This window comes from Pipistrellus kuhlii, unplaced genomic scaffold (genome assembly GCF_014108245.1).
Source record: "Pipistrellus kuhlii isolate mPipKuh1 unplaced genomic scaffold, mPipKuh1.p scaffold_m20_p_9, whole genome shotgun sequence".
NCBI lineage: Eukaryota > Metazoa > Chordata > Mammalia > Chiroptera > Vespertilionidae > Pipistrellus > Pipistrellus kuhlii.
The window spans coordinates 48,589,883-48,616,372 of NW_023425595.1; the positions used below are offsets into that span (position 1 = coordinate 48,589,883).

At 38.9% G+C, this 26,490-nt stretch overlaps 1 protein-coding gene and 1 long non-coding RNA gene across 3 annotated transcripts in view; one reads left to right on the forward strand and one right to left on the reverse strand.

Moving 5' to 3' along the window:
* Nucleotides 1–17,021, forward strand: part of DEUP1 (deuterosome assembly protein 1) — a 74,733-nt gene extending 57,712 nt beyond the window's left edge. The window contains exons 11-13 of the mRNA XM_045577583.1: nucleotides 6,026–6,219; nucleotides 10,925–11,039; nucleotides 16,088–17,021. Coding sequence (XP_045433539.1) covers nucleotides 6,026–6,219; nucleotides 10,925–11,039; nucleotides 16,088–16,264 — 486 coding nt within the window. The 3' untranslated portion in view covers nucleotides 16,265–17,021. The remainder of the gene's footprint in view (nucleotides 1–6,025; nucleotides 6,220–10,924; nucleotides 11,040–16,087) is intronic.
* Nucleotides 17,022–19,794: 2,773 nt separating this feature from the next.
* The window catches only part of LOC118712890, an 80,514-nt gene continuing 73,818 nt past the window's right edge, over nucleotides 19,795–26,490 (reverse strand). Inside the window, exon 4 of one of the 2 annotated variants that reach the window (XR_004986151.2) lies at nucleotides 19,795–19,840. This is a non-coding gene — a long non-coding RNA (uncharacterized LOC118712890). Of the gene's footprint in view, nucleotides 19,848–26,490 lie in introns of both variants that reach the window. The other variant, XR_006740822.1, reaches the window with a different exon arrangement.

The window sequence follows — 26,490 nt, forward strand, 5'->3', positions numbered from 1 at the left end:
GGTGTAAGTTGGTGATCTAGTTTCATTCTTTTGCATGTGTCTACCCAATTTTCCCAACACCATTTATTGAAGAAACTGTCTTGACTCCATTGTATATTCGTGCCTCCTTTGTCAAATATTAATTGAGCATAGTGATTTGGGTTGATATCTGGGTTCTCGATTCGATTCCATTGATCTATATGTCTGTTCTTGTGCCAGTACCAGGCTGTTTTGAGAACAGTGGCTTTGTAATATAGTTTGAAGTCTGGTATTGAGATCCCTCCTACTTTACTCTTCTTTCTCAAGATTGCTGTGGCTATTCGGGGTCTTTTATTGTTCCAAATGAACTTTTGGAGAGTTCTTTCTAGGTCAGTGAAATATGTTGTTGGTATTTTAATGGGGAGTGCATTGAACCTATGGACATTTTGATGATGTTGATCCTACCAATCCATGAACATGGTATGTTCTTCCATCTCCTTACATCTTCCTCTATCTCTTTTTTCAGTGTCGTGTAGTTTTCCGCATATAGGTCCTTTACTTCCTTAGTTAAATTTATTCCTAGGTATCTTAATTTTTTTTGGTGCGATGGTAAATGGAATTGCTTTTTTAGTCTCTGTTTCTGCAGTTTCTCTGTTGGTGTATAGAAAAGCCATGGATTTCATGGCATTAATTTTGTATCCTGCTACATTGCCAAATTCATTTATTAAGTCAACTAGTTTTTTTAATGGATTCTTTTGGGTTTTTTATGTACAATATCATGTCATCTGCAAATAAGGATAACTTTACTTCTTCTTTTCCAATTTGGATGCCTTTTATTTCCTCCTCTTGTCTAATTGCAATGGCTAGTACTTCCAGTACTATGTCAAACAGGAGTGGCGAGAGTGGGCATCCCTGTCTTGTTCCTGTTCTTAGAGGGAATGGTCTTAGTTTTTGCCCATTGAGTATAATGTTGGCTGTGGGTTTATCATATAATATATAGCTTTTATTATGTTGAGGTATGATCCTTGTACTCCCACCTTGTTAAGAGTTTTTATCAGAAAAGGGTATTGGATTTTATCGAATGCTTTTTTTGCATCAATTGATATGACTATATGATTTTTATCTTTCAATTTGTTTATGTGATGTATCATGTTTATTGATTTGCGATATCCTACAATTCTTTTCATCTCTTCTACATTCTGTATTTATGTTCCTTTCTTATTCCTCAGCTTGTACAATTTAGGTCTCTCCCTCTGTTTTCTTAAATCTGACACACACTGGGATTATTTCTTTTATTAGTATTTTAATGTAATAGCTGTTGTATTTATAAACCTAGATTAAATTTTAACTCTTCCATGTATTTTTCTCCTACCAGTCTAGGCTCCATTTATTTCTCCTTTCTTTGACTTGCTTTAGCACTCTTAGCTGTAAAATATTTTGAACTGTCTTTTTAAACATTTTTTTGTATTTATATGTATTTTTGTCTTTTCCACCATAGAATGCTTAGAAATGAAGTAGATTATATTTAATACTTTTTCTTCATACAGGGTTTGATATAGCGTAGGGCTCAATAAATATTTGTGGATTTATGAATCTCACCTGTAGTCTAAGAAGCATGAATAAATTACCATGGAAACCATTGCTAATATCATTAAAGAGATTTAAAAAAAAGCCTCATTTTATCTCACTTCCTGCATGATCTCAGTACAAATAGTTGTTGCTATTCCTTGATTAAAAAGCATTTGAGTTCCTACTCAGTGCAACGTAATTTAACTCACAATAATATTTGATATTATTCACTATTTTTTCATACATGTTAGTTTAAACTACTCAATTTTTTATTGTATTCTCCATGAATGGATCATCTTTTTCATATTTAATTACCACTATAACACTTAGCACATACATATAACATTATAAATTAGTTTAAAGATTGGTTAATTGGGTATCATAAAATGGAATACCATTGATGTATGGCCCTCAGTGTGATACTTATTTAGTTGTACATACTTTATGTATAACTATAATTCATAAAAGAGGTTTATTTTATACCTGCTCTTTATTCTTTTATGCGAAGATTTAGAATTGGCTTTGATAATTGAAATAGGCCACTCCCCAAAGGGAAAAGTCTCAAGTGTCTATTAAATTTTTTTAAAGAGTTTAGTAGAATTATTTGCTCTTGAGGAGTTTACAATCTATTATATCACTTATTTAGCACTCAATTTAAAGATGTCAAGAAGAAAACTCCTGTTATGTGTTAAATTCATTCCACTATTAGATTATTAGTTACTATCTTCTGAAATAATTGAAATGAACAAGTAAACGCATAATTAAATCATTGGTGCTGAAATTTTACATCAGACAAAAAAAATATGTACATCATCATTTTTGTCTTTTAAAACATGTGGTATTTGGATAATATTAAAATAGTTTCTTTTCCTTTCTAGAAAAGTGAAGTTACTGATATTAAGGTAAGTTATTTCTAAATAGCTGGAGCTTTGGGAGCTTCCTTGCTCCACTGACTGTGAAGGTCCCTGCTAATTTACGCTCAGAAAAAGGACTTAAGAAAAAACACTCACGGTGGCAGAACAGCAGGCCTGCACTAGTTCTGCCCAGTGCATGCTGGGCCGGCAGCCCCTCTCCTCTAGAGGCTGGGCTGATGGATGGACCACCGGTCTGCAGATCTTCCTCAGGTCTCAGTGAAATTCTTGGAATTTGTGCAAAAACTTAACTGCAAGGAGAAAAGGGAGGTGTTTAGCTTTATTCTGCTCCGGGACAGCTAATAAAGAAGTCTATCATGGTAATTTCTGTGATTCCATATTTACTTGGCCTGTGCTTATAGCTATTAAAGTTTCTCTCTTTTCAAGAAAGTGTCATAAACCCAGATTTAATAAGAACTCAGAATTTAGGGTAACTTTTAAGACTAATTTGTTTTCCACTACCCATAACATTTTCTAAATAACATAATAGCATAAAAAATAAGAACCCTCGGAAGTATCTAAAGCAGCCTGAAAATCAGTATGCTAACCATAAAATATGATTAAAGCCAGTTCTGTATAAATTCTTTGTTAGCCTAACTACTATTTTTGAAGATACATGAATTTAAAATAAGTGCGCATACAAAATACTATTATTCAGACACCTCATTACTTCAACTGGCCTAATGCTAGTGTGTAGAGGTTTTGCCATTTCAAGAATAAAGAAATGGATTAAACCTATAGAATCTTAAATTTTTGAAGAAGAAAAGGGAAATTGAGATAAGAGGCTTAGAAAATAACACATCAGAAGTACAGAGGTGGAATTTAAGCCATGCCTCTTTCCACATGATAACCATCTAGTGAAGGATAGGATACATTCCTGAAATTGCCAGAAAAAGCATTTAAGAAAAACATGAAATGAGAGAGGTCAAAGACCACTGTTGTCATGGAAAATGGAATATGTTTTTATTTATTTTACTTTTTTGTTAATCCTTATCTGAGGATATTTTTCCATTGGCTTTTAGAGAGAGTGGAAGAGAGGGGGGAAAGGGAAGGGAAGGAGAGAGAAGAAGAAGAGAAAGGAAGGAAGGGAGGGAGGGAGGGAGGGAGGGAGGAAGGAAGGGAGGGAGGGAGGGAGGACGGACGAGAGAGAAACATCCATGTGAGAGAGACACATCAATTGGTTGCCCCTGCACATGCCCCAACTGGGGCTGGGATAGAACCTGCAACCCAGGTATGTGCCCTCGACCCACGAACTGATGCTGTAACTTCTGACCCACACTGGCCAGGGCAGAATATGCTTTTAAATATAAATCATGTAAATGCATTAGCTGTGTAGTTCTTCCAGGCCGTGCTCACACACTAGTTTAAATATGGCACATTTAGAAATTGTGGACTTTTTAATAAATCATTATTATTATCCTTAATTAGTTTAACACTGGGCCAAAAAGGAGTCACAGATAAAATCTAATTTAATAAGAAAACGCTTGAAGAAAAATATAATTGAGCAGCAGAGCATCAAGGATTATACATTTTGAATAGCAGATACCTTTTTAGGAGTAACTTGCTGAATTTTTTCCATGACCTCCTCCAACCAGATCTGCTCAGATGAATATTTCCCTTGTGAATTGCAACATTTTATAGGACTATGCCTCCTTTATATTTATCACAATTTTACTCTAATTTTAGAACACACCATCCTTCCTCTCTTAAAGCAGACTCACATGACTCTCTTATCTGCACTGCTGTACCTCTGTGGAGACATACTACAGGCAAGGGCTTAGCAATCAGAGGAATCCTCCGATGGCCCTTCCTTCCCAAAGGGTATACTGTAGCCAAAGCCATGTAAACTTATTGCCCGTTCTGTATTGTTTTGGGAAGTTTGCTCTCAGGAGTGTTTCCCTTCATTTAAAAGTGAGACCTTGCCGAAACCGGTTTGGCTCAGTGGACAGAGCATAGGCCTGCGAACTGAAGGGTCCCGGGTTTGATTCTGGTCAAGGGCATGTACCTTGGTTGCGGGCACATCACCAGTAGGGGGTGTGCAGGAGGCAGCTGATCTATGTTTCTCTCTCATCGATGTTTCTAGCTCTCTATCTCTCTCCCTTCCTCTCTGTAAAAAAATCAATAAAATATATTTTTTAAATAAAAAAAAGTGAGACCTTTCTAAATATTTATAAGATGCTCCAATCCATTAGGTAGTAATCAGAAAATGTAGTAGGAAGGCTTATCCTTTGAAACAAAAACCAAAACAACTAGGTAGACACTTTGAATACCTAATATGAACTGATTTTTTAAAAATACATTTTATTGATTTTGTACAGAGAGGAATGGAGAGATAGAAACATCGATGAGAGAGAGTCATCAATCAGCTGCCTCTTGCACACCCCCTACTGGGAACATGCCCGCAACCAAGGTACATGCCCTTGACCAGAATCGAACCCGGGACCCTTCAGTCCCCAAGCCGACGCTCTATCCTTTGAGCCAAACCAGTCTCGGCTGTACCGGTCTCGGCTGTGCTGACTTTTAATACCTAAGGTGTCATGCCATGAAATGCACCACAAGCCTTACATTTAGAAACTTCTCAATGAAAGTTCTAAGCCATACTAGTCATCTGTAGTCTTACAGGCATTTAACCATAGGAATTTGGAGTGTCAGAACAGATGTCTCATACACGGTACATTTTTTTATGCTAAAATATTCCAAAACTAGAGAACTATTGTTTCTTCAGCAGCTGCACAGTTTACAGATATTTGGATCACGGGACCAGAAAAGACTATGGAGAGTCAGTTAAAGCATGTTTATGTGAGAATATATAATGTTTTTTAAAACTTTGGGAGAAGAAAAGTTTAGACCTTGGCTAGGAAACTTCTTACAGTATTTAATTCAAAGAGCATCAGAAATCTTTTTTTTTTCTTGCTCCAAACCTCTCATTCTGTGACTTAAATATGTTTCCTATTCTCTTCTGAAGTCATATTAAAATTGGGTTGTCCATATCAGTTAGTAAAACTTGATCATGTAACTACATTGCTCAACACTGTGTGGTACTGCACAATCTCAGCTGTTAGATGATGGGTGTGGAGTGGTCCAGAATCAGACCCCAGTCTGTACGGATTTAGTATATAACCTGTTACATCACCCAACAGTGGGGAATCAGTATAGGATTTTCTATAATGACATGTATTACTTTAACCAGAAAAAAAAAATCAAATTGAATCTATGTTTCAATTAATAATGGAACATTACTATTAATGTTCATTATTAATCAACACTTGAAGGCACACCCTGTAAACACAAAACCCTTAAATCTAGCCAACTTGTTGGGGAGACAGAGAACGCGGTGCACGTGTGAGCCTCTTTCCCCATTGGGACATGTGTATTGCTTTTATGGCAGTGTGTTCGGCGGCGGCTGTCACTCTGTATGTGTCATGAGGAGGCGAGGCTGGGAAACGGTATTTGGGAGGGACACAGAATAGAGCCACATCACTCAACTCGAATGAAAGGGTCTTTCCAACACAGGGGTCCGAATGCATAGAAAATACGCACCACTTGAGAGGAACACTCTTTTCAGTGATGGTTTCTTTTCTTCTTAGAGCATGGACATTAACAGGGAGCATTCAAGGTACACATCCATTAACAAACTGCAGTATGAAAACGAAAGGCTCCGAAGTGATCTTGCAAAACTTCATGCCAGCGGAAAGCCAGTGTGGGCTAACCACAGCGCCTGCGAAGAACCGGTGCAGTATGCCTATCCAAACCAAATAAAAACGGAAAAAAACGAATATAGGTATGCTGGCTCCATTACGTAAGGGTATCAGTGTGTGAACATGGCCTTGAAATTTATCTTTAAACAATTCGAATTATACCTTTACACACTTTCTCTCCATTTTAAAGCTTAGTTTGTATAGTGATAATACAATAGTGTAGATACATTGTTTTATATGAAATCTGGTGTCAAAAGCTTTCAAAATATAACAGTGAGATGGGTAGACTGCTACAGTAAATTAGTTACAAAGCTGAACCTCTCCCCCTTCCCCCAAGACAGGACTGATTCTCAGCTATGGTGGCCAGTTAACATGGGCACTTCTTGCTTTTGGGTGGAAGAATCTAGTCTCTAATATAGAGTAGACCCTTTACAGAGTGCTTCCCTAGTCTGTGGATTCATTTTTCCATGGGTCTCATCCTGACCCATGTCTATAGCTTTCTCACTGTGAGAGACAAGCAGGCCCCTGAGATATTATAAAGGGTTTCCCTGAGTGTGTTAGCCATCAGTCCGTGCAGAGCACCCATAGGTGCAGACATTGTTTCCTAACCTCGTTCGTTGTAAACAACTTCAAAAGCCTTAGATGAAGGTACCTGGTGTTGTTGGTTAAACAAAAAGACGGATCCTCTGCCTTTTCTTTTTTCTCTTTTTTTCATTTAAGTTTTCTATTGTTTGGATTGCGCCTTTTTTCTCTTTGTCGAGCAGGACAGAGTGAGAGAAAGGTCCTGACAAAAACAAGGCAGTAGGGGACCTAGCAAGCAGCCTGAGAGGTAAAGTGCTCAGCAGGAGAGGATTTAATAAGCGGTGTGGACCAGCGTGCGGGCTGCAGAGCCCGCGTCCTGCCATTCTCGTTTGCCGCAAGTTTCATTAAATTTGTTTTAATGCCTTGTCTGATTCCAGTGTTCTCCAGTGACCTGGTTTTTAACAGAAACAGCATTTCAAATGTCCCGAATAAATTATCACTGTGTGAAAGGCGCTGTGGGGAGTTGTTGAGATGCAAGGACCCTGAACTCCCTCCCCGGTGGAGAACTGTACCCATTCAAGTTAGCGAGGGAAACATGAAGTATTCTTTTTTTTTTTTTTTTAAATATACGTATTTTATTGATTTTTTACAGAGAGGAAGGGAGAGAGATAGAGAGCTAGAAACGTCGATGAGAGAAGAACATCGACCAGCTGCCTCTTGCACACTCCCTACCGGGGATGTGCCTGCAACCAACGTACATGCCCCTGACCGGAATCGAACCCGGGACCCTTCAGTCCGCAGACCAACGCTCTACCACTGAGCCAAACCGGTTTCGGCATAAAGTATTCTTTCTTTTCCTCACAGCACAGCTCAGCCAAGTCAGAGAGTAAAAGCTATATATCTCTTTGTTAGACATAAAAAAAAAAAATTTAAAATTCCTAAGTTATATTTACATATCAATGGCTGATGCAAAAAGGTCTTACTACACTAGTTGTGAAAGAAAAAGGCTTTTAGGTAAAAATATAGGAAGATAATGTTCCATAACATGTTAAAGCCTGTACTCTAATTTTCAGCCATTTCCTGCTTTTAACTGAAAAGCTTTGTATGAAAATAAACCTCGATGCACTCAGGCAGCTCAAGTTCTGTTGTTGCTTTTCACTCCTGTTAGAAGTGATGTGCTTTTCATGCTCGTCCACTTAAAACGTGAAGCGTTTGAGGATATCCCAAAGGATTTTCTTTTCAATAACACAGTTATTTGGCACTTTAAAAACATTTATAAATAAAAGGTAATTGAATTGGGTGAGGATGTATTTAATTTTTTTTTTTTTTTTTTTTAGTGAGTTTGAAGCTTAGAATAATTTGTAAGCTAATTTGGAGTCATAGGTGGTATCCAGAGCTATTAATATATAACAAGTTTTAATGGCAAGTCAATTTTGTAATAAGTGGAGTTTTACCTCTATTTAAGATATATACTTACAAGTGAAATTATGTTCTGTAATAGTTCCAGTAACCACAGATATTGACCATTCAAATACCTTCAAATCTAGTTCATTAAAGTTTCTAAAACTAAAAACCCATATAACTAGGCTCGTCATAACCACTCTCACAGGATCCCTTGTCGAGAAACAGTCATTTAGAAGCAAAGCAAGGTGAGAAAACGCTGTACCACGGTGTTACTCATAACAGCAAAACAGAGCAGGCTGAGCCATTCTAGGCCAGGAAATAGCGAGGAGTCCATAGAACAGGGAGCGTTGTGTGCAGGGCCAGCAGGTGAAGCAGGGGGCAGGTAATCAGCGTCGCTGTGCAGGGCTCCTGCTCCATGCCGGGCACAGTGTCCTGTAGTCTGGGGAACACTGATGCAGGGCCAGGATTGGATGTGCAGTCGGACAGCTCTGCAAACTGTGCCTCGAGTTGATTCAAATCTCAAGCGGGTCCAGTTTTCCTCAACAAAAAGATCAGATCCTGCCCTCCTGGCAACCCAGGCAGAGGCCTTGAAGAGGGCCGGTGGAAACGATAATTGAAATAATTTTTAGGATGGCTATTACATTGATCTACTTAGCATTTTATGCCGGGTGGTTTTACGGAGTATTTGAATAGCTGGGTTCTAGAAGAAGAACGTGTCGGTTATAAAGATGATTTAAAGCAAGAGCACTTCACTTCATAACGTAATCTTTCCTTTCAATCTCTGCATTTCATTGATCTTACAATAAAAAGAATGTTCCTCTACCAATTTTAGTCATTAACACCATCAAACTGTATCTCTGCTTCCAAAGGAAAATGGATAATTGAGATAATTATTTAGATAATTTAGGACAAATAATACGTTTCCAGAAATCTCTGTATAATTGAGATTGCAGAGAGAGAGATTTCTTGAATCACTTCTGTAATTATCTCACTTTTGCTACTGTGCTTTGAAGTATGAATGGTGGCCTCAGCCCAGTGGTTTGGCTGAAAATTCTATGCAGATGTACTATGCAATTGTTATAATTCTGTTTGACTGTGGGGTGTTTCATCTGATTGTGCACATCTTAAACCATGTTATTTCAGCTTCATTTGTTGTTTTGTTTCCATGGTAATTATGGTTTAGGAGAATGAATTTTGAAAAAGATGTATTTCAAGATAAGTAAAAATGGAACACATGTTGTGTTTGTTTTTATGGACTAATTTACAGATGCCTACTTCACTTTTATTGCTGTTTGTTTGCAAAGCTTTGAAAATGTTTGCATAATAGGAAACAAGTCTGTATCGATGGACTTTGGATGAGAACAGGGACAAATTATGTACTTTTTTTTTTTAACTGAGTGAAATTAAAATAGAAACGCTTTGAAAATGGTTCATCAATACCTATGGAGAGATTGAATTAATAGAAAAAGAAAATAATTTTAAATTGAGGGGATTTTTATGTTTTCATGGTCTTTGATCAATTTTATCCATTTAAACCCCATTTTCATTAATTAACACTCAAATATACTTATTTAGTTCCAAACAGCCCATACTGTTAAGACCTTTTTTCAGTAAAATTTTAGGGTAAATGGTTTGTTTGTTTTATTATTCATTTGTTTAGTCAGCATACCAATATTTAAAACCTCACTGGTATTTTATTCAGTCTCATTTTGACTGCATATTTTAACACAAACAGCAAATTCTGAACTGTGCCTTTCATCCAACTTGTGGAATTCAATTCTCATAAACACCTTTTTTATACATGGAAACATTAAAGTAACAGATAAAAGCACCTGCTCAAGGTCAACAGTGTGGAGAAGCTTAAGGAGATTAATTAAATTGAAAAAATGCTCTAAAGTATTAATTCCTATAGGAATGAGAATGACTTGTTCTAGAATTTTTTTTTAAGTATAATTCTGTTAAGAAAGCCAGTGAGGTTAAGTAAAATAGAAAAAAATATATATATCTATTTAGAACTGTCAAGGGCAGTATGTTAGCTGTTTTGAGATTTTTCTCAAACTGGTTTTCATGTTATTTAATTAAGTGGCAAATAGATACAGAAGTAAAACAGAGAGGGAAGCAACGTAGGCAATAAGAATGACAGAATATTGTTATAGATTATTGTACAAAGTTTTCTGTTTCATTATTAATCATGCTAAGTCTTTTAAGTGAGGTAAAAATTATTCATTAGGCAAATTCTTTTCAAAGAAATACCTTTTTATATTTTATTTTTATTTTTATCGCCCTTAATTATTTTTCTATTTGTACTGGGCCCTTATCTTGGCAGCCCCTTCCCTTCCATCTGCTGTTGCTTACACTCTTCCTGTCTGTCCCCATCTTTGGCAGCCCTTCCTCCAGTTCCGCACCTCTTCCATTGCCTTCATCTCCCTCTGCCTCTGTCTGCTCCCAGTTTGGAATTCTTTTTTTTTTTTTTTTTTAATTGAATTTATTGGGGTAACAAAATTATATGGTTTCAGGTGTACAATTCTATAATACATCCTCTGTATATTGTATTGTGTGTTCACCACCCCAAGTCAAGTCTTCCATCACTATTTATCCCTTCTATATCCTTTTCTACCTGCTCCCAACCCCTTTTCCCTCTGGCAATCACCATTCTGTTGTCTGGGTCTATGAGTTTTGTTTTGTTTGCTCAATCACTTCGCCTTTTTATCAAAGAAATAACCAGATAACAAGCCAAAACATTGGGTGTGTTTTCCTCCAGTTAGACCTCAGCGAAGGTAAAACCCTTAGCTGCATAAACAAATCCTTAGCTGCATAAACACACTTGGTAGCAACAATGACAACCAGTCCTTGTTTTTTCAGTCTGAGCCCAGACTGTGAGCCAAAAGGAAGTTCACCGCCTCCACTTCCACCTTTGCCTTTTCAAATGAAAGAGATGACCAGTCCTTTGGTTAGCGATGAAGAAGTATTCTCACTGGTGAGTTGCAGGGGCTGGATTTTTTTTTCTTTTTTTCTTTTTCTTCTTCTTCTTTAAAGGGTGATTACGCTTACACTGATATCAATATGCTGATGTGTACATAGTTGTTAAAAAGGTGTTGCTGTTTGAGTGGTTTGGCCATGCCTATCCACAAAAGGAAAAGAGAGCCAGAATATCCCATGAAATATGTCAATCAATGGTTTATCGCCTCCAGTGCAGGCCAGAATTACTGTGACTTTGCCCCTGGACATTCCATGAGTCCTCAAGGATCTCTATATTTTAAAGAGCTACAGGTGATCTTTAGTGTCTGTTTAAAATTGTTTCCTATTGCTCTGACATGCATACGGAAACATGCACAAGTCAGAAGTGGACAGCTTGGTGAATTATCATGAAAGGGACCTCACTGTAGCTACCATCCAGATAATAAATAGGACAGCCGTAGCACTCCAGAAGCCCCCCCCCCCTTGTCCCCTCTAGTCACTCCTTCAGATTGCTCCCAAGATAACTATTATCCTGACTTGTAGTATAATTAGTTAGTTGTGGCCATTTGTAAAATGTATATAAATGGTATATTCTTTTGCTTCAGGCTTTTTTTTCTCAACACTCTTTATTAGCTTCATCATCCATGTTGAATAGTTTATCTATTTTTGTTAGTCTACATTGTCATTTGTTGATTTGTTGATGGTAGCCATTCTGGCAGGTGTGATGTGATACCTCACTATAGTTTTACTTTGCATCTCTCTGATGATTATTGACATTATGCATTTTTCATAAGTCTATTGGTCATCTGTATGTACTCTTTGGAGAAGAGTCTATTCAGGTTCTTTGCCCATTTTTGCTAAGTTGTCTGAGTTCTTTATATATTTTGGAAATTAAACCCTTATCTGATGTAAAATTAGTGAATATATTCCCCCATTTTGATAATGGTTTCTTTTGCTGTGCAGAAGCTTTTTTTAGTTTGATGTTATCCCATTTGTTTTTTTTTCCCCTTTGTTTAATAGTATTTTTTATGAGCACAGTTCTTAATTTTAATGCAAACTTATGAATTTTTTTCTTTATAGTTAATATTTTTAGGTGTTCTACTTAAAAATTTTGCCTGTCCCAAAGTTATAAAAATATTATCCTGTGTTTCCTTCTGGAAGCTTTAGCTATTTGCTTTTCATATTTAGATCTACATCTGGAATTAATTTTTGCATATGGTGCAAGGTAGGATTCTCAATCTTTTTCCCCATGGAAATACTCACTTGAATTTATATATGTAACCCAGGCCTGGAGAGTCTTTCTAATTTATTTGTATTTGGAATCAAAATAATGACAGTTTGTTTTCCTACTTTCAAATCTTGATACTTTTTTTTCTTTTTCGTGTCTTATTGTACTGATCAGGACCTTGGGTAAATGTTGAATAGTAAAACTGGTATTTCCAGCACCCTTCTCTCATTGTCAGTTGCAAAGGGAAAGTTTCCAATATTGCATTATAGTGGTATTTGCTATATATTATACTAAGTAAAGCAGACGGATAATATGTGGTTTGCATAAAATATTGATTAGTAAACAATGCAGTTATCAATGTCCAGAACATAACCATGGGTGCCTGAAATGAAGTGTTCCTCAGGATTCTGGTTTGTTTGTTTTTTAACTCCCTTTATTTGCAAATCTTAGATAATTTCAACCAGACTCATGGCTTTAATCATTATAATTTCCACATGTATATCTCTGATCCAGACCTACCTTCTGAGATCTGGACTGATATATTCACTGTCAACTTGATAATTTAGTAGTCACCTCTGGCTCAGCTTTATTCAAAATAGAATGCATTTTTTTTTTCATTCATATATTAATTCAAAATTCAGAATCTGTGTTAGAACCTGGAGAATCACAAATAAATGAGACTTTATCGTTAATGGGCTCCTTTTACTGTTTTCCTTTCTCAATATATAACATTGATGTCACCTAGTCACTCAAGCAGAATCCAGTATGTTGTCTGCTTGTGTGTCAGTCAGGTTCCCTAGAATCTGAGGTGGAGATTCTTGTGAAAGTGCTTTATTGAGAGAGTATTCTCAGCAGAAGAGGGAGAGAAGTAGACAAAGGGAGGGAAGGAAAGCTAAAAAAGAATAAGGTCTCAGTTAAGATTGGTCTAGCCCAGTGGATCAGCAAATTCATTAGTCAACAGTGCCAAATATCAACAGTACAGCGATTGAAATTTCTTTTGAGAGCCAAATTTTTTAAACTTATACTTCTTCTAACACCACTTCTTCAAAATAGACTCGCCCAGGCTGGCCGTGGTATTTTGTGGAAGAGCCACACTCAAGGGGCCAAAGATCCGCATGTGGCTCACGAGTCTAGCCTGATCTAGCATGGTCTAGCCTGATCTCACCAGGAGCTTGGAGCATGTATTACACAACAGAGTTGGTTCACTGGAAAGACAAGAAGTCCGTGTTTTGTGCCCCTGTGTCAATCAGGCTTGCCTCTAAGAGGGATTGCACTGAAGGAGGGATTGCAATGAGGCAGGAGGTTCCTGTGCAGCCGAGGGTAGGTCTCCAGAGAAGTGGCCAGCTGTGAGCTATTAGCAGCCAACACCCACAGTGCTTCAGGGTAGACGCACCAGCTGGTGAAGGGGAGCCTTCAGCATCCTTTCCATGTTGTTCATTCCTTCCAGGCATTGCTTTTCCAAGATTCTGGATGGTCATAATATCTGGTTAGTGCTATAAACTACTTTCCTTGGTGTTGCAATTGGTTTCAAGGACTTGACTGATATGCACCATTTCCTCACCCATCTAGATTCCCTGGTTCTTGTACTTCTTTCGTAGGGATAAGAATTCAAGGTGCATCAGTTTGTGCTTAAGAGGAGATATGTAGCTATGCTCCATATCACTGGACACCTGAAAACACCATGTGAATCCCCTGGATTGCTTATGAGGTTTGTCTTTCACTCTCTGGAATCTGTGTGTCTTGCCAAGCCTTCTATATACTTATCACTTCTTGTTCATCAAGTCTTAGGATGATGTTAATCTACACTAATAAATGATGAAAATTCAAATTGACCATAACTTCACAATGCCCACCAGCCAATCAGGAGTGTGTATGCAAATTAACCCAACGAAGATGGTGGTTTAATTTACATACACAGGCGCTAAGTGGCGAGGGGCAGGTGTTCCACACCACCCCAGCAGCTCTGGGCCTCTGGGCAGGATGGGAAGGTGGAAAGGCAGCTCCAGCTGGAGCAAAGGTGGTGCCGGAAGCCAGGGAAAGGAAGGCCCATTCTTGCATGAATCTTCCTGTATCAGGCTTCTAGTGTTAATATATGATTGATGTCTTATAGTCTGTAGTTCTTGGAATGTTCAGGTGGCCCAGGCTTCTTCAGAATTTAGTGTGACAGCATCATTAACATAACACAATAGTGGGGCAAAAATATGGACTGTTATATTGGAAATCAGCAAGATGAACAGAGGATGCCTTAGTCAGTAAGCCAAATTTGGAGCCTTTATTATGCTGGTGGTCTCAGAGGAGTTGCCTCCAAAGTCTGAGCAAAGTAACATGGAGGAAGCATTCCCTTTATATCCTCCCGGTTTCTTTGTTGCCTAATTATGGGGCTTCTGCACCTTTTGCAGGCTTTACAAAGAGCCCCATGTACTGGGATGAGGGTAGTGTGCTCAGTAGATATTTTGCAGGAAGCTTGAAACCTTGGAGACAGCACAACTCAGATAACTAAACGACACCTAGCATGGGAGGAACCAGGGTCAGACCAGACCCTTATGTCAGCAGAGTGGCTTGCAGGACCAGATAATGGAGCCTATTTTCCCTGTTATTTGAGCAAGCGTGCTTACAGAAGCCAGGAATAGCAAGGTTGCTTCCCGGAATTAACAGAACAAAGGGCCATCTGTGTATAGTGGGCAATTTTAAACAGCATTTTACAAAATGGAGGTTACGGGAACAGGATGGAGTGCCTGTGCTCAGGACATGCCCTGTTGTCTAGGCCAGGCCATGTGAGTGCCAACTGCTGCTGGCCCTGCTCCTCGTTATTAAAAGGATGCATTTGTGTGATGAACATCAGCATGCCATGTACAAGGCTGTGGTATTCTGTTGCAGTAAAGATACTGTGCCTGGCCCAGCAGCTACAGCAGGGGGACTTCTCAGATAAGATTGTGGTACTCCACTATCACCTGCCAAGACCCATACACTTTGGCGGAGGCCAGACTTGTGAACTAACCCCTCCCCCAATACCATGACAAAGTTCACCTGCATTCAAACTGCTGACTCTCCAAACCCTTTCTAAAGTCCCATTCTTCCTAATAAAACCAAAGTTGACCACAGAACTAGAACATTTAAATACAAATTCCCCCAACTTATTTTTTAATTAACTTAAGAATTATTTTTATTGAGCCACTCTCAAAGTACCTAATATTACCCTTTATTCCTAAGCCACAGATTTTATGTATGAGATAGGGGATAAAAGTAAACACTACACAGGCCACAAACAGCTAAATGAGCACTTCCTTGTCACATGAAGGATGGACTGGGCACCCCTCCCTGAGGCTTTCTCAGCTGTAATTGGACAAACAAGATCCCTCCCGGCTTAGCAGCCATTCTGCCGCCCTCCTCACCTAGCTAACTCCCTAGCAGCAGTTGGCCCCCTTTTAAAGTAACCCTTAATTATTTGCCTATATAAGCTTTCTTCGTCCCATGCTGCTAAAACCTTATTTCAGCCTTTTTAGGGTTGCCTATTTTCAAGAGAAAATCACTAGCTTTACAAATTAGGGGAGTACGTTTTAGGTAAGTTTCATGGTAACTGTGTTCTCTCTGCATCTGTAGTTGGACACCGCAATATTCACTTCTAGAGCTTTTTTTTATGTAACAGAGCTGTGATGCTTTAGCTCCTTGCCGATGTCATTAGGGACCGCATTACACTGGTGGAGGGAACTGAGCGGAAGGCATGTTCTTTCATTAAGGGTTGCAGTCCTTGACAATATGTCAGGGCTGAAGAATGCCTGGAAGTGTGAAGATTTAAAAAGGCTTTGTGCTACTCAGCTAACTCATCTCTCTTCCTTCAGTCTCCCACAGACACGTCCTTCCCAGCTTCCCTGGCCACGCAGCATTTCCTCATGGAGGAAGAGAAGCGAGCCAAAGAACTTGAGAAACTCCTGAATACACATATTGACGAACTGCAAAGACATACAGAATTTACTCTCAATAAATACACCAAGCTAAAACAAAATAGACACATATGAGCTTTCAAACTTTTTTTTTTTTAATTTTTTCCCCCATCCCAACAACAATAACAAAAAAGCTCTGGCAAAATATTTACGAAGCTGATTAATGAAACTGAGAAATTTTGTTCTGTTTTCTTGAGTAAATCATTTCTGTGAGGCAGCTAGAAAATAGTAAGTATTTTGTTCGATCACGCTATCTGTGTATCTGCATTAACGTAATAAATTGTTTGGCTATAGAATTACTTTAAAATAAGCATCACTTACTCCAAAAGAGCACTTTTTTTTTTTTCCAGTCTAGGGATATTTTGGAATTAAATGTGCAGGTTTATTCCCAATTGAATCATGTACAGACAATCCACTTCCTCTGTAATCACCCAGAAGGAGGGAAAGGGCGGCACTATATTTATTCCAACTGTGGAAGAGTCAAGTGCAGCCCAGTTGGACTAGTTTGAAAACTCAAGTATTTTTGAAAATGAAAAAATATTAAGTATTTTGAGGTATGTAAACATCCTAAAACCTCTATTAGGAAGGAAAAAAACGTAGCTTTTTACTGTTTCTGCACTCATCTTTGTAATGTCTCTGTTTCAACACAATGGAATGTGCTGTCCACACACCTGCAATATGTGTGCCAAATATGAATGCTTTCTTGTCAATACTGTTTCTTCATGGACATGAACAAGATAAAGAAAATATAAAGCATTCTTGTTGTAATGCCTGTTTTTTAATAAAAGAATGCAAAATTCTATGGACTTGAAACACAAATGTCAAATCTTTATAGAACAGTAATAGCATGGTACTGAACAATAAAATTCACATGACAAATACGCGCTCAGGATAATCCATTATTCTTTCTTTTAAAATGACATTTATATAAAGATGGAAAAAAAAAAAAACCTATGTAGTTACTCCAGGTAAGTCTCATAGCTTTTATAGTGTTGTGTTTTTTTCTCTTGAAAGAAATTAAGCCTCAAAAGTAAGTCAAGATGTCTTTAGATAACAGGTGTCATTGTTGTGTGAAAACTGCAGAGCCCTGATCACGTCAGGGGACTCAACCATATGGGTTTGTATAGCTCTTGATCTCTGCAAAAAGCCTTCACAGAGCATTGCTCATTTCAACCCAAAACAAGCCTGTGAAGTCAACAAGGCTAGTGTCCTTGCTTCTGGAAACCAAGCTGTTAAGAAACCTTCTGAAATCGTGGTCAGCAAGGGAGGCAGAAATGCCCGGCTCCTGACGCCTGGCTGCAGCTGTCACAAGCAAGCAGATGGCGACTAAGGCTGAACCTACGGGAGCCGCGTTTCATGACAAAAACATCAGAGGAGTACAAAGCCTGTAGTGTGCCCAAAAGAGCTCCCCATGAGAAAAATAAGAAAAATCAAGATACTTTTTTCAGTTATTCAGTCATTTCTAGCCTGGACACAAAGAAAATAATGTTCAGTGTTACCTTAAGAGGACAGGAAGAAAAAGAACGACTAGGAAAAGGGTGTCCTATAAACAAAGTCTGAAACTTTTGAATCCTTAATGCAAAGGTAAACAAGGCAAAAATTTGAAGTATGTCTATCAGTATAATCCCCTCAATCTGGATGCCACTGCACTCTCTTCAGAATTAAGGCAGGAATGAAAGCTGGGAGGTGAAATGAAGATCTGGGTTATTATGTTCTTAGAATTTAGCAGTCAAGACAGCATGACTGTCTTGCTGTCCAGGACTAACAGTACATTTGCTCCTCCGGATTATTATTTCAAGTCCACAGCAAACATCTTTTAAATCACTAGATTCCACTTAACGCCAGCTTTCTCAAAACAGTGGTTTTCAATATGGTTTGCTTTACAATAGGATTTGGTGTTCCAAAGGAATCATATGCTGAAGCCCAACCTACAATGAAGATAAATATTAAGTGGCTCTGGTTGAATTGTGAAAGGAGAGGAGGGAGGCCTCCTTGCTGTCCATCCCCACCCCACTCCCCACTCCTGCCCTCCACACACCAAAGGGAGCAGTTGTCCCAGACATTGTTGTAGGAGGGACTGAAGGAGAAGCAGATTTGCTCTGTTATTAGCACAGAACTGGTTTTCCTACAGAAACCATGCTGATGGCTACAGCCTCCTGCACACCACAAAAGCCAGTCTAGCTACACCACAAAGTAAGGAGTGGAAAGAGGGAAATAGGAGAAAGCCCAGTCAGGCCATTGAAAGTCAATTCAAAGAGGAAGTGTGCCCTGAGTTAACTTTTGCCTCATGATGGCTTACATATTTACTTTTATTTCTCAGTGATCCAGGAGCAGACGAACAGGTTTAGGAATTAAAAAATTTGAAGGAGAGGGACTGCTGGAAAATCAGATAATCCCCAAATTTCAGTTAAAACAATTTGATAGGCAAGTCTTCTCATCTGTCAACAGAGCTGCTCTGGCTAAGTGGACCTTCAAATTCCCCTTACCATCACTTGGACACTCAGCTCTACCTGCCTCTGACTATCTCCTCCAGCTCTGGGACTTCCATCAAGCTAAGCAGCTTCCACTGCCTGCTTATGAAGGCCTGCCCTGGAGATGAGTTTTTCTAGGTCCCTGCTATGCCTAAAACATGAATCTGACCCAAGCAAGCTATAATCAATTGCAGTTTTAACAATGATGTGGAGTGATCCCCTCCCCATCCCGTTATATCCATTCATGTAAGTTTCCTATTTATATATGTGCTCCCTGTCTCCCCCAACCGGTCTGAAAGCTCCTAGAGGAGAGGCGTATTCGTAGGCTTCTATGTCTCCCTTGAGCACCTCGCCCAGGTCCTGGCCACTGGAGCTATTTGATAAATAGCAATCGGTGAGTGGACTGAATCCAGACATAGAGGATGCAAAGTAAAGTTGGAGGTAGTTTATGGTACAATGACAAAATACTAGACTTAGCAAATTGTCAGCTGCAGAAGAGTGCACAAACAATGCCGGTGGGTATGGGGGAGGTTTTCACTCATACTTGACCTCACATAAGACTATCTGAGCATCTACACACACCTTTTGTGCATTTCAACTAATGTCTAATAGGAATCTATTATAGAGCATTAGCCATGTGCTTACTGGTTAGAGCCAATCTATACTAATAAAACAGAAAGATGCAAATTGACAGTACCTCTGCAACACCCATCAACCAATCAGGAGTGAGTAGGCAAATTAACCCAACAAAGATGGCGAGTTAATTTGCATACACAGGTACCTAGTGGCCTGGGTTCCAGAACATCTTCAGGACCCAAGCCACTCCTAGCCTTAGGCCCACATGTAGGCCCTAAGTGGCTGGGGTCCCAGAACACCCCCAGCCAATCTGGGCCTATGGGTGTAGGTGCAGAGCAGCTGTGGGTAGGGCATCTGCTTATGCGTGCACCAAATGGTGGCCTGGATCCATGCCCCCAGCCTGGCACACACAGCACCTGGGTCCATGCCTCCAGCCCAATACACACACACACCTACAGCCTCAAGGTCTCAGCTTTGGAAGCACCTGCGCCCCCACAAAGTAATCCCTTCCCAGTGGCAGCCTCAGGGTCTCAGCCTCGGAATCTGACCCAGGTGAGTAATCACACACACACACACACACACACACACACACACACACAAACACCTGCAGCCTCAGAGTCAGCCTCTGAAGTGTCCACAGGCCAACAAGTGATCCTGCCCCACCAGCAGCCTCAGGGAGTCAGCCTCAGAACTTCCCTTGCCCCTAGCCTAGTGATTGGAGGGGAGGAGGGGCTGGGGTATCTGGGCAATGCTGCCCAGCAAACCTCTCCCATTGGGCAGGGAAGAAAATGGGTTTTGTTTAGAATCTTTACAAACCACAAAAGAAATGTCTAAGGTAGGTTTCATATCAGAAGAAACAATTTCTGAAGGAAAACGGCTACATTGCAGTTATATTACTAGAGAGTACCCCAAGGTCCGAAGGTCGGGCTCCGCAGCAGCAGTGGGTGCACTCCCCGCCCTGGTTCCTCAGCACCTCTGGCCAGCTTGAGCCCACCCAGGAAGTTTGACCAATGATGTGGAGTGATCCCCTCCCCATCCCCTTATCTAAGGGATCAGGCCTAAACCAGCGGTCAGACATCCCCACAAGAGGTTCCAGATTGGAGAGGGTGCAGGTTAGGCTAAGGGACAACTCCCCTCTACCCCCAATGCATGAATTTCGTGCACCCGGCCCCTAGTGAAACCATAAGAACCCCAGGGCTAGAGCAATGTGGTAGAACTATAATAGGGATTCGGGCCCAACGACTTAAAGCCCGCCTAGCAACTGCAACTCTGTCCAACCCTTTAACCACACAGACCGGAGCATCATCAGGAGCTAAATCCTAAGTGATAAAACATTGCAAATTCTTTCCTCCTATAATGAGGCGACACTGTGGCCCAAGGATAATAATGAATGGACCATGGGCCTCCTGAGCTCTGGCTGAGGGAAAACTGAGGGGAAAGCTTTCAGGACCTCCAGGATCTCCTGGTGGGGGCGGGGGGGGAGGTCAGGCAGAAACTTTGGCCAGCAGCATCATAGAAATCACCAGGCCGTGTTCAGAAATGGTGCACATGACCATCCCCCAACATGGGCAAGAGCGCACACAGTCTTATAATAGGATGAACATGAGTCTGAGTTGGGCAGATAATTCCTGTTATGGTGACCAAGAATCTGATAACACAGCTGAACTGCCAGCTCACCTCCAATAGCAAGGTTTCAAACAGGGAAAGATTCAGCAGGGCCAAGCACAGAATGAGGAGGTGCTCAGAGCCACCGAGCTGGCCCCAGGGCCAGATTAGACATTGTTACGTCTTAAAGGTTCTCGTAAGAAAAGTTGGAGGCAAGGGGTTCTCCATGCCTTAGCCTGTGGCCTTAACAAAGCTTCCATTCCCTTATCTGTAGAACAGGCATGACACCATGACCAGCGTCAGAGGACTGTTAGGAGGATGAAAGGAGGTAATGCACATAGAGTGCTTAGCAAGGCAACTGGAACACAATGAGAACTCGGTGAGTGCCAGCTGCTGGCACTTCCTGCCATCCCTGCCCTCTGAGGCATCAGGTCTGAGCTCAGAATGAAACGCATCCTCAAAGAATAACACTGTCATTTATTGAAGGACCATGTGCCAGCCACTACAATACAAATTAAACTTGCTTAATCATTAAAACTTTTACTAAGAAATATTTACATAGCATAAAGTTCACCCATTTCAAGGGTATAATTCAATAATTTGTACTAAATTTATAAAGTTGTGCAAACACTTTTTTGGAACATTTTCATCACCCAAACAGACCCCTAAAGTGTTCACGTGCAGTCACTCCCTGTTCCCATGCCCAACCCCAGGCAGCTACTAAGCTACTTTCTGACACTGTGAGTCACTTGGATGTTTCATAGAAGTGGATTCCTGTAATGTGTAGGGTTCTGCATCTGGCTTCTTTCGTTTAGCTTGTTTTTGTAGTTCAGGTTGTAGCATGTAAACAAAGTTTGCTCTCTTTTTTTGTGGATGAATAGTATTCTGCTGTACAAGTGATTGACCCCTTCAGCAGCTGACGGACATTTGTTTCCAGCATGGCAGCTGTTAGGAATAAAGTTGCTATGGACATTTATATTCAAGTCTGTGTGTGGATGTTTTGTTTTTGTTAGTAGATTCCTAGGAGTAGAATTTCTGAGTCACATAATAAATTTATGTTTAACTTCTAAAAGAAACCATTAAATTGTATTCCCAAGTAACTGTACCATTTACATTTCCACCAGCACTGTATAAGGGTACTAATTTCTCCACATCCTATCCCATACTTATCTTTTTTTTTAAGAGTCATTCTTTTTTAAAAATATACATATTTATATTTTATTTCAGAGAGGAAAGGAGAGGGAGAGATAGAAACATCAATGATGAGAGAATCATTGATCTGCTGCATCCTGCACGCCCCCTACTGGGGATCAAGCCTGCAACCCAGCCATGTGCCCTGACCAGGAATCAAATCATGACCTCCTTGTTCATAGGTTGACACTGAACCACTGAACACCCAGTTGGGTTATTGACTCTCTTCTTTATTATAGCATTTCAATGTGTGTGAAGTGGTATTTCATCCTAGTTTTAATTTGTATTTCTCTACTAATCATCTTGAGCATCTTTAGATATACTTATCTACCATTCCCCAATCTTTTTTGGTGAAATGTCCATTCAAATCTTTAGCCCATTTTATAATAATTTTTCTTCTATATTGAGTTAAAAGAATTCATTATACATTTCAAAATAAGTCCTTAATCAGGTATATGATATGCATATACTTTCCCCCAGACTGTTGCTTATCTTTCCATTTTCTTAATAGTATCTTTTGAAGCCATATATTTTTAATTTTGCTGTAGCACAATTCATCGATTTTTTCTTTTATAGATTATGCTTTTGGAATAGTATGTAAGAAATTTTTCCCCAACTCAAGGTCACAATTATTTTCTCCTATATTTTCTTCTGAAAGTTTAATAGTTTTAGGCTTCACATCAGGTTAATGATCCATTTTGAGTGAAGCTTTTTGTATGGTACATGAACCTTGATTCATCTTTTTAACATGTGGATATTCCATTGTTACAGCACCATTTCTTGAAAAGACTAACCTTTCCCCATTGAATTGTCTTGATACTTTTGTTGAAAAAATCAATTGACCATAAATATAAGGGTTTATTTTTGGACTTTTAATTTTGTTCCAGTGATCTGTATGTCCTTATGCCAGTACCCTAGAGTCTTAATTACTGTAGCTTCACAGTAAGTTTTGATATTGGGAAGTGTAAATCCTCCAATTTACAAGATTGTCTTGGCTATTTAAGGCCCTTTGTTTTTCCATATAAGTTTTAGGATTATCTCGTCAGCATCTCAATTTTTGCAAAGAAAAAAAAAAATAAGCCCACAAAAATTAAACAACAACAATAAAACCTGCTGGGATTTTATAAGAACGGCAATTCTCTCCAAAATGGTATTCTCTCCAAATTGAACCTCAATTTGGGTAGAATTAACATCTTAATAATACTGAGTCTTCCAATTAATCAGTGAATGTAAAATATCTCTCCATTTATTTGGGTCTTCTTTAGTTTCTCTTAGAAATACCATACGGTTTTCAATATGCAAGTCTTGCAGTTTTTTTGCTAAATTTATTCTTAAGTGTTTTATTCTATCTAATGTTATTAGGAATGAAATTGCTTTCCTAATCTCATTATGGGATTATTCATTCCTAATATGCAGAAATTCAATTGATTTTTGAATATTGTTCTTGTATTCTGTGATCTTGTTGAGCTCATTTATTCTACTAATGTATGTTTTTTAAAACTTTTCTACATACAGGATCATGTTGTCTTCAAATAAAGAGAGCTTTTACTTCTTCCTTCCATTCAGGTTTATTTCTTTTTCTTACCTGATTGCACTAATTAACTCCAATAAAATGTTAGATTGAAGCAGTGACAGCAATCATGTTTCTGATATCAAGGGAAGAAAGGTATTAGCTGTAGTTTTTTGTAGATGCTTTTTATCAGATTGAGGAAGTTCCCATCTACTATGCCAACTTTGTTGAGAGCTTTTATGATTGGGTGTTAAATTTTGTCTAATGCTTTTTCTGTATCTATAAGATGATCATGTGACTTTTTATCCTTTATTAATGTAGCATATTATATTATTTTATTTTTTAGTATAAATTCATCTTACATTCTTGGGATAAATCCTACTTGATCATGATGTATAGTTCTTTTTATATGTTGGTGGGTTCAGTTTACTACCTTTTTTTGCTACTTACAAAGATGCATTATTTTTATTACATGTTTAAAATTTTTCAGTGACTGTTGATACTCAATATTACGTTAGTATCAGGTGTACAAGACAGTGATCCAACATTTACATAACTTACAAAGTGATCCCCCCATAAGCCTAATATTTTGTTGAATATTTTTGTTTCTATATTCCTGTAGGATAGTAGTGGTCAGTAATTTCCTTGTCATGCTTTTGTGTGGCTTTGATATTAGGATTAATTCTTCTGTCACAGAATGAACTGGGAACATTCCCCAACTCCTCTATTTTCTGAAAGAGTTTCTAAAGAACTAGCATTACTTCTTCAGATGTCTGGTGGGATTTATGCTATCTGGGCCTCGGATTTTGTTCATGGCAAACTTTTAGTTATTAATTCAATGTCTTCCCTTGTTATAGGCCTATCGGATTCCTGTTTCTTCTTTAGTCAGTTTCAGTGATGTGTGGCTTTTTAATTCAAGTTATTATTTATAATAACCCCTTAAAGTAGTAAGCCCAATATACTTTGAGATTCAAAAAACGGAGTGATTCATCTCAAGATCAGCTATGTGGAAAATGGCCAGTCTGTGGGGTTCTGAAGTTCATGCTGCTAACATTAGGCCACACTGCCTCTAGACAGATAGGGCTTTTAAAGGGACTCCTCTGGTGGGAAAGAGGGACATATGTAATATCTTCAACAATAAAGTATTATTTTAAAAAATATATATTTTAAATTAAAATTACCAAAAAAAAACAAACATAAAAATCAAGTGATCCCTCCCCCCCCCCCCCCACACACACACACCTCCTGAGAGTCACCACTAAAAACAACCTTCTTTTTTATGCCACAGCCCATCAAAATTTTTTCCTCTCAATGACCTGTCCTTCCCTGGAGTCCGAGTTGCTGGGACAGAGTGGTGGGGTGGGGTGCCTGCTATGGGGTGGGGCGGTGGGACGAGGACAGGGAAGCTACAGGAGCAGCGTTCTGGCAGGAGCAGAGAAGACTGAAGGCAGTGGCCAGAGTGAAGGCCTGGGTCCCAAGTGCCAAAGGAAAACCGGTGTCTGCAACCAAGGGAAGGAAGGCCTATTGCACAAATCTTCATACAACGGGCCTCTAGTATTAAATAAAACTCAGTAGATAAGCTCAATAATAAACTGGAGAAAACAGAGAAAACAATCAGTGAACAATAGAAATTGTTCGATCTGAACAGACAATAGAATGGGGGGAAATCAACAGAATCTCAGAAATGCAAAAACTAAAACAAAGAACCTAGCAATTATATCATTGGAAGAAGAGGAAAGAAAGGGCAGGGGTAAAGAAGTATTCAAAAAAATAATGCCTGAAAATTTCCAAGAGGCTAAGCAAATTTTAAGTAGCATAAACCTAAGGAAATCCACATTATGACATATTACAGTCAAACTTCTAAAAACTTAAAGAAAAACATTTTGGAATTTGCAAGAGAGAAACAACACCTTAACTATAGAGAGAAAACAATTTTAAATAAAACAGATTTCTCATCAGAAACCATGGAGACCAGAAGTATATGGCATAATATATTCAAATGTTTATAAAAGAAAAGAATCATAACATGAATTTATACAGTGAAAATATCCTGCAGAAATGAAGAGGATGTCAAGACATTCTGAATGAAGGAAAAACTTAGAGAATCTGTCACCATTAGATGTACCCTAAAAGAGTTCTCTTAACAGAATTTATATATATAAAAGGCTACTATGATAAGTGTCTAACCACCTGACTGGCCACCAGTCAACCCCTGTGAAAGGGTCGTTCGACCCCCAAAGGGGTCACGACCCACAGGTTGAGAACCACTGGTCTAAAGCAAACACCAAGGAACACTGTGAATTCATTCATTAGTTCTTGTAATAGAAGCTAAATTAGTTCTTAATCATAGAAGCTAAAAATATACAGAGATCTACACACACTCAGAGGTCTTACACTGTATTTTCAGTCATTAGTTCTTATAATAATGCAGTGGCTTCCTGCAGGGTACGTGTCCATTCCCAATCCTAATGCGAAGTGGGGAGACCAGTGAGGATGTAACCTCCTCGGCCTTTGGAATCTTCAGCATCCCCTTCCTCTGTTGCTTTCCTAACAGCACCGGGAGCTCATCTTCTCCAGCTGTGCTCTGCTCTTACCTTCCTACATCCTGGACTCTCACTTCCAGGATGGTATTTGTTTCAATCAACTCTGTTGTGGGTCACACAAATATGACTATTTCTTGAACAGGTTTCTGTTTGAACTGTATAGATCGATTTTTACTTTTCTCTGTATTTCTATTTACAATCTCAGTGTTGATCACTGTGCAGCACAAAAATTTTTAACCATATTTAAAACAGCTATATTCCCACATTCACATTAGGAAATTTACATTGATCCAACTTGATAATCATCATTCAGTCATTACGTACAGTCTCTGTTTCCTTTGCATTGCTTTTAAACTACTTATTTATTTTGGCCTCTTTAAAAAAAAAAAAAAAAAAAAAAAAACG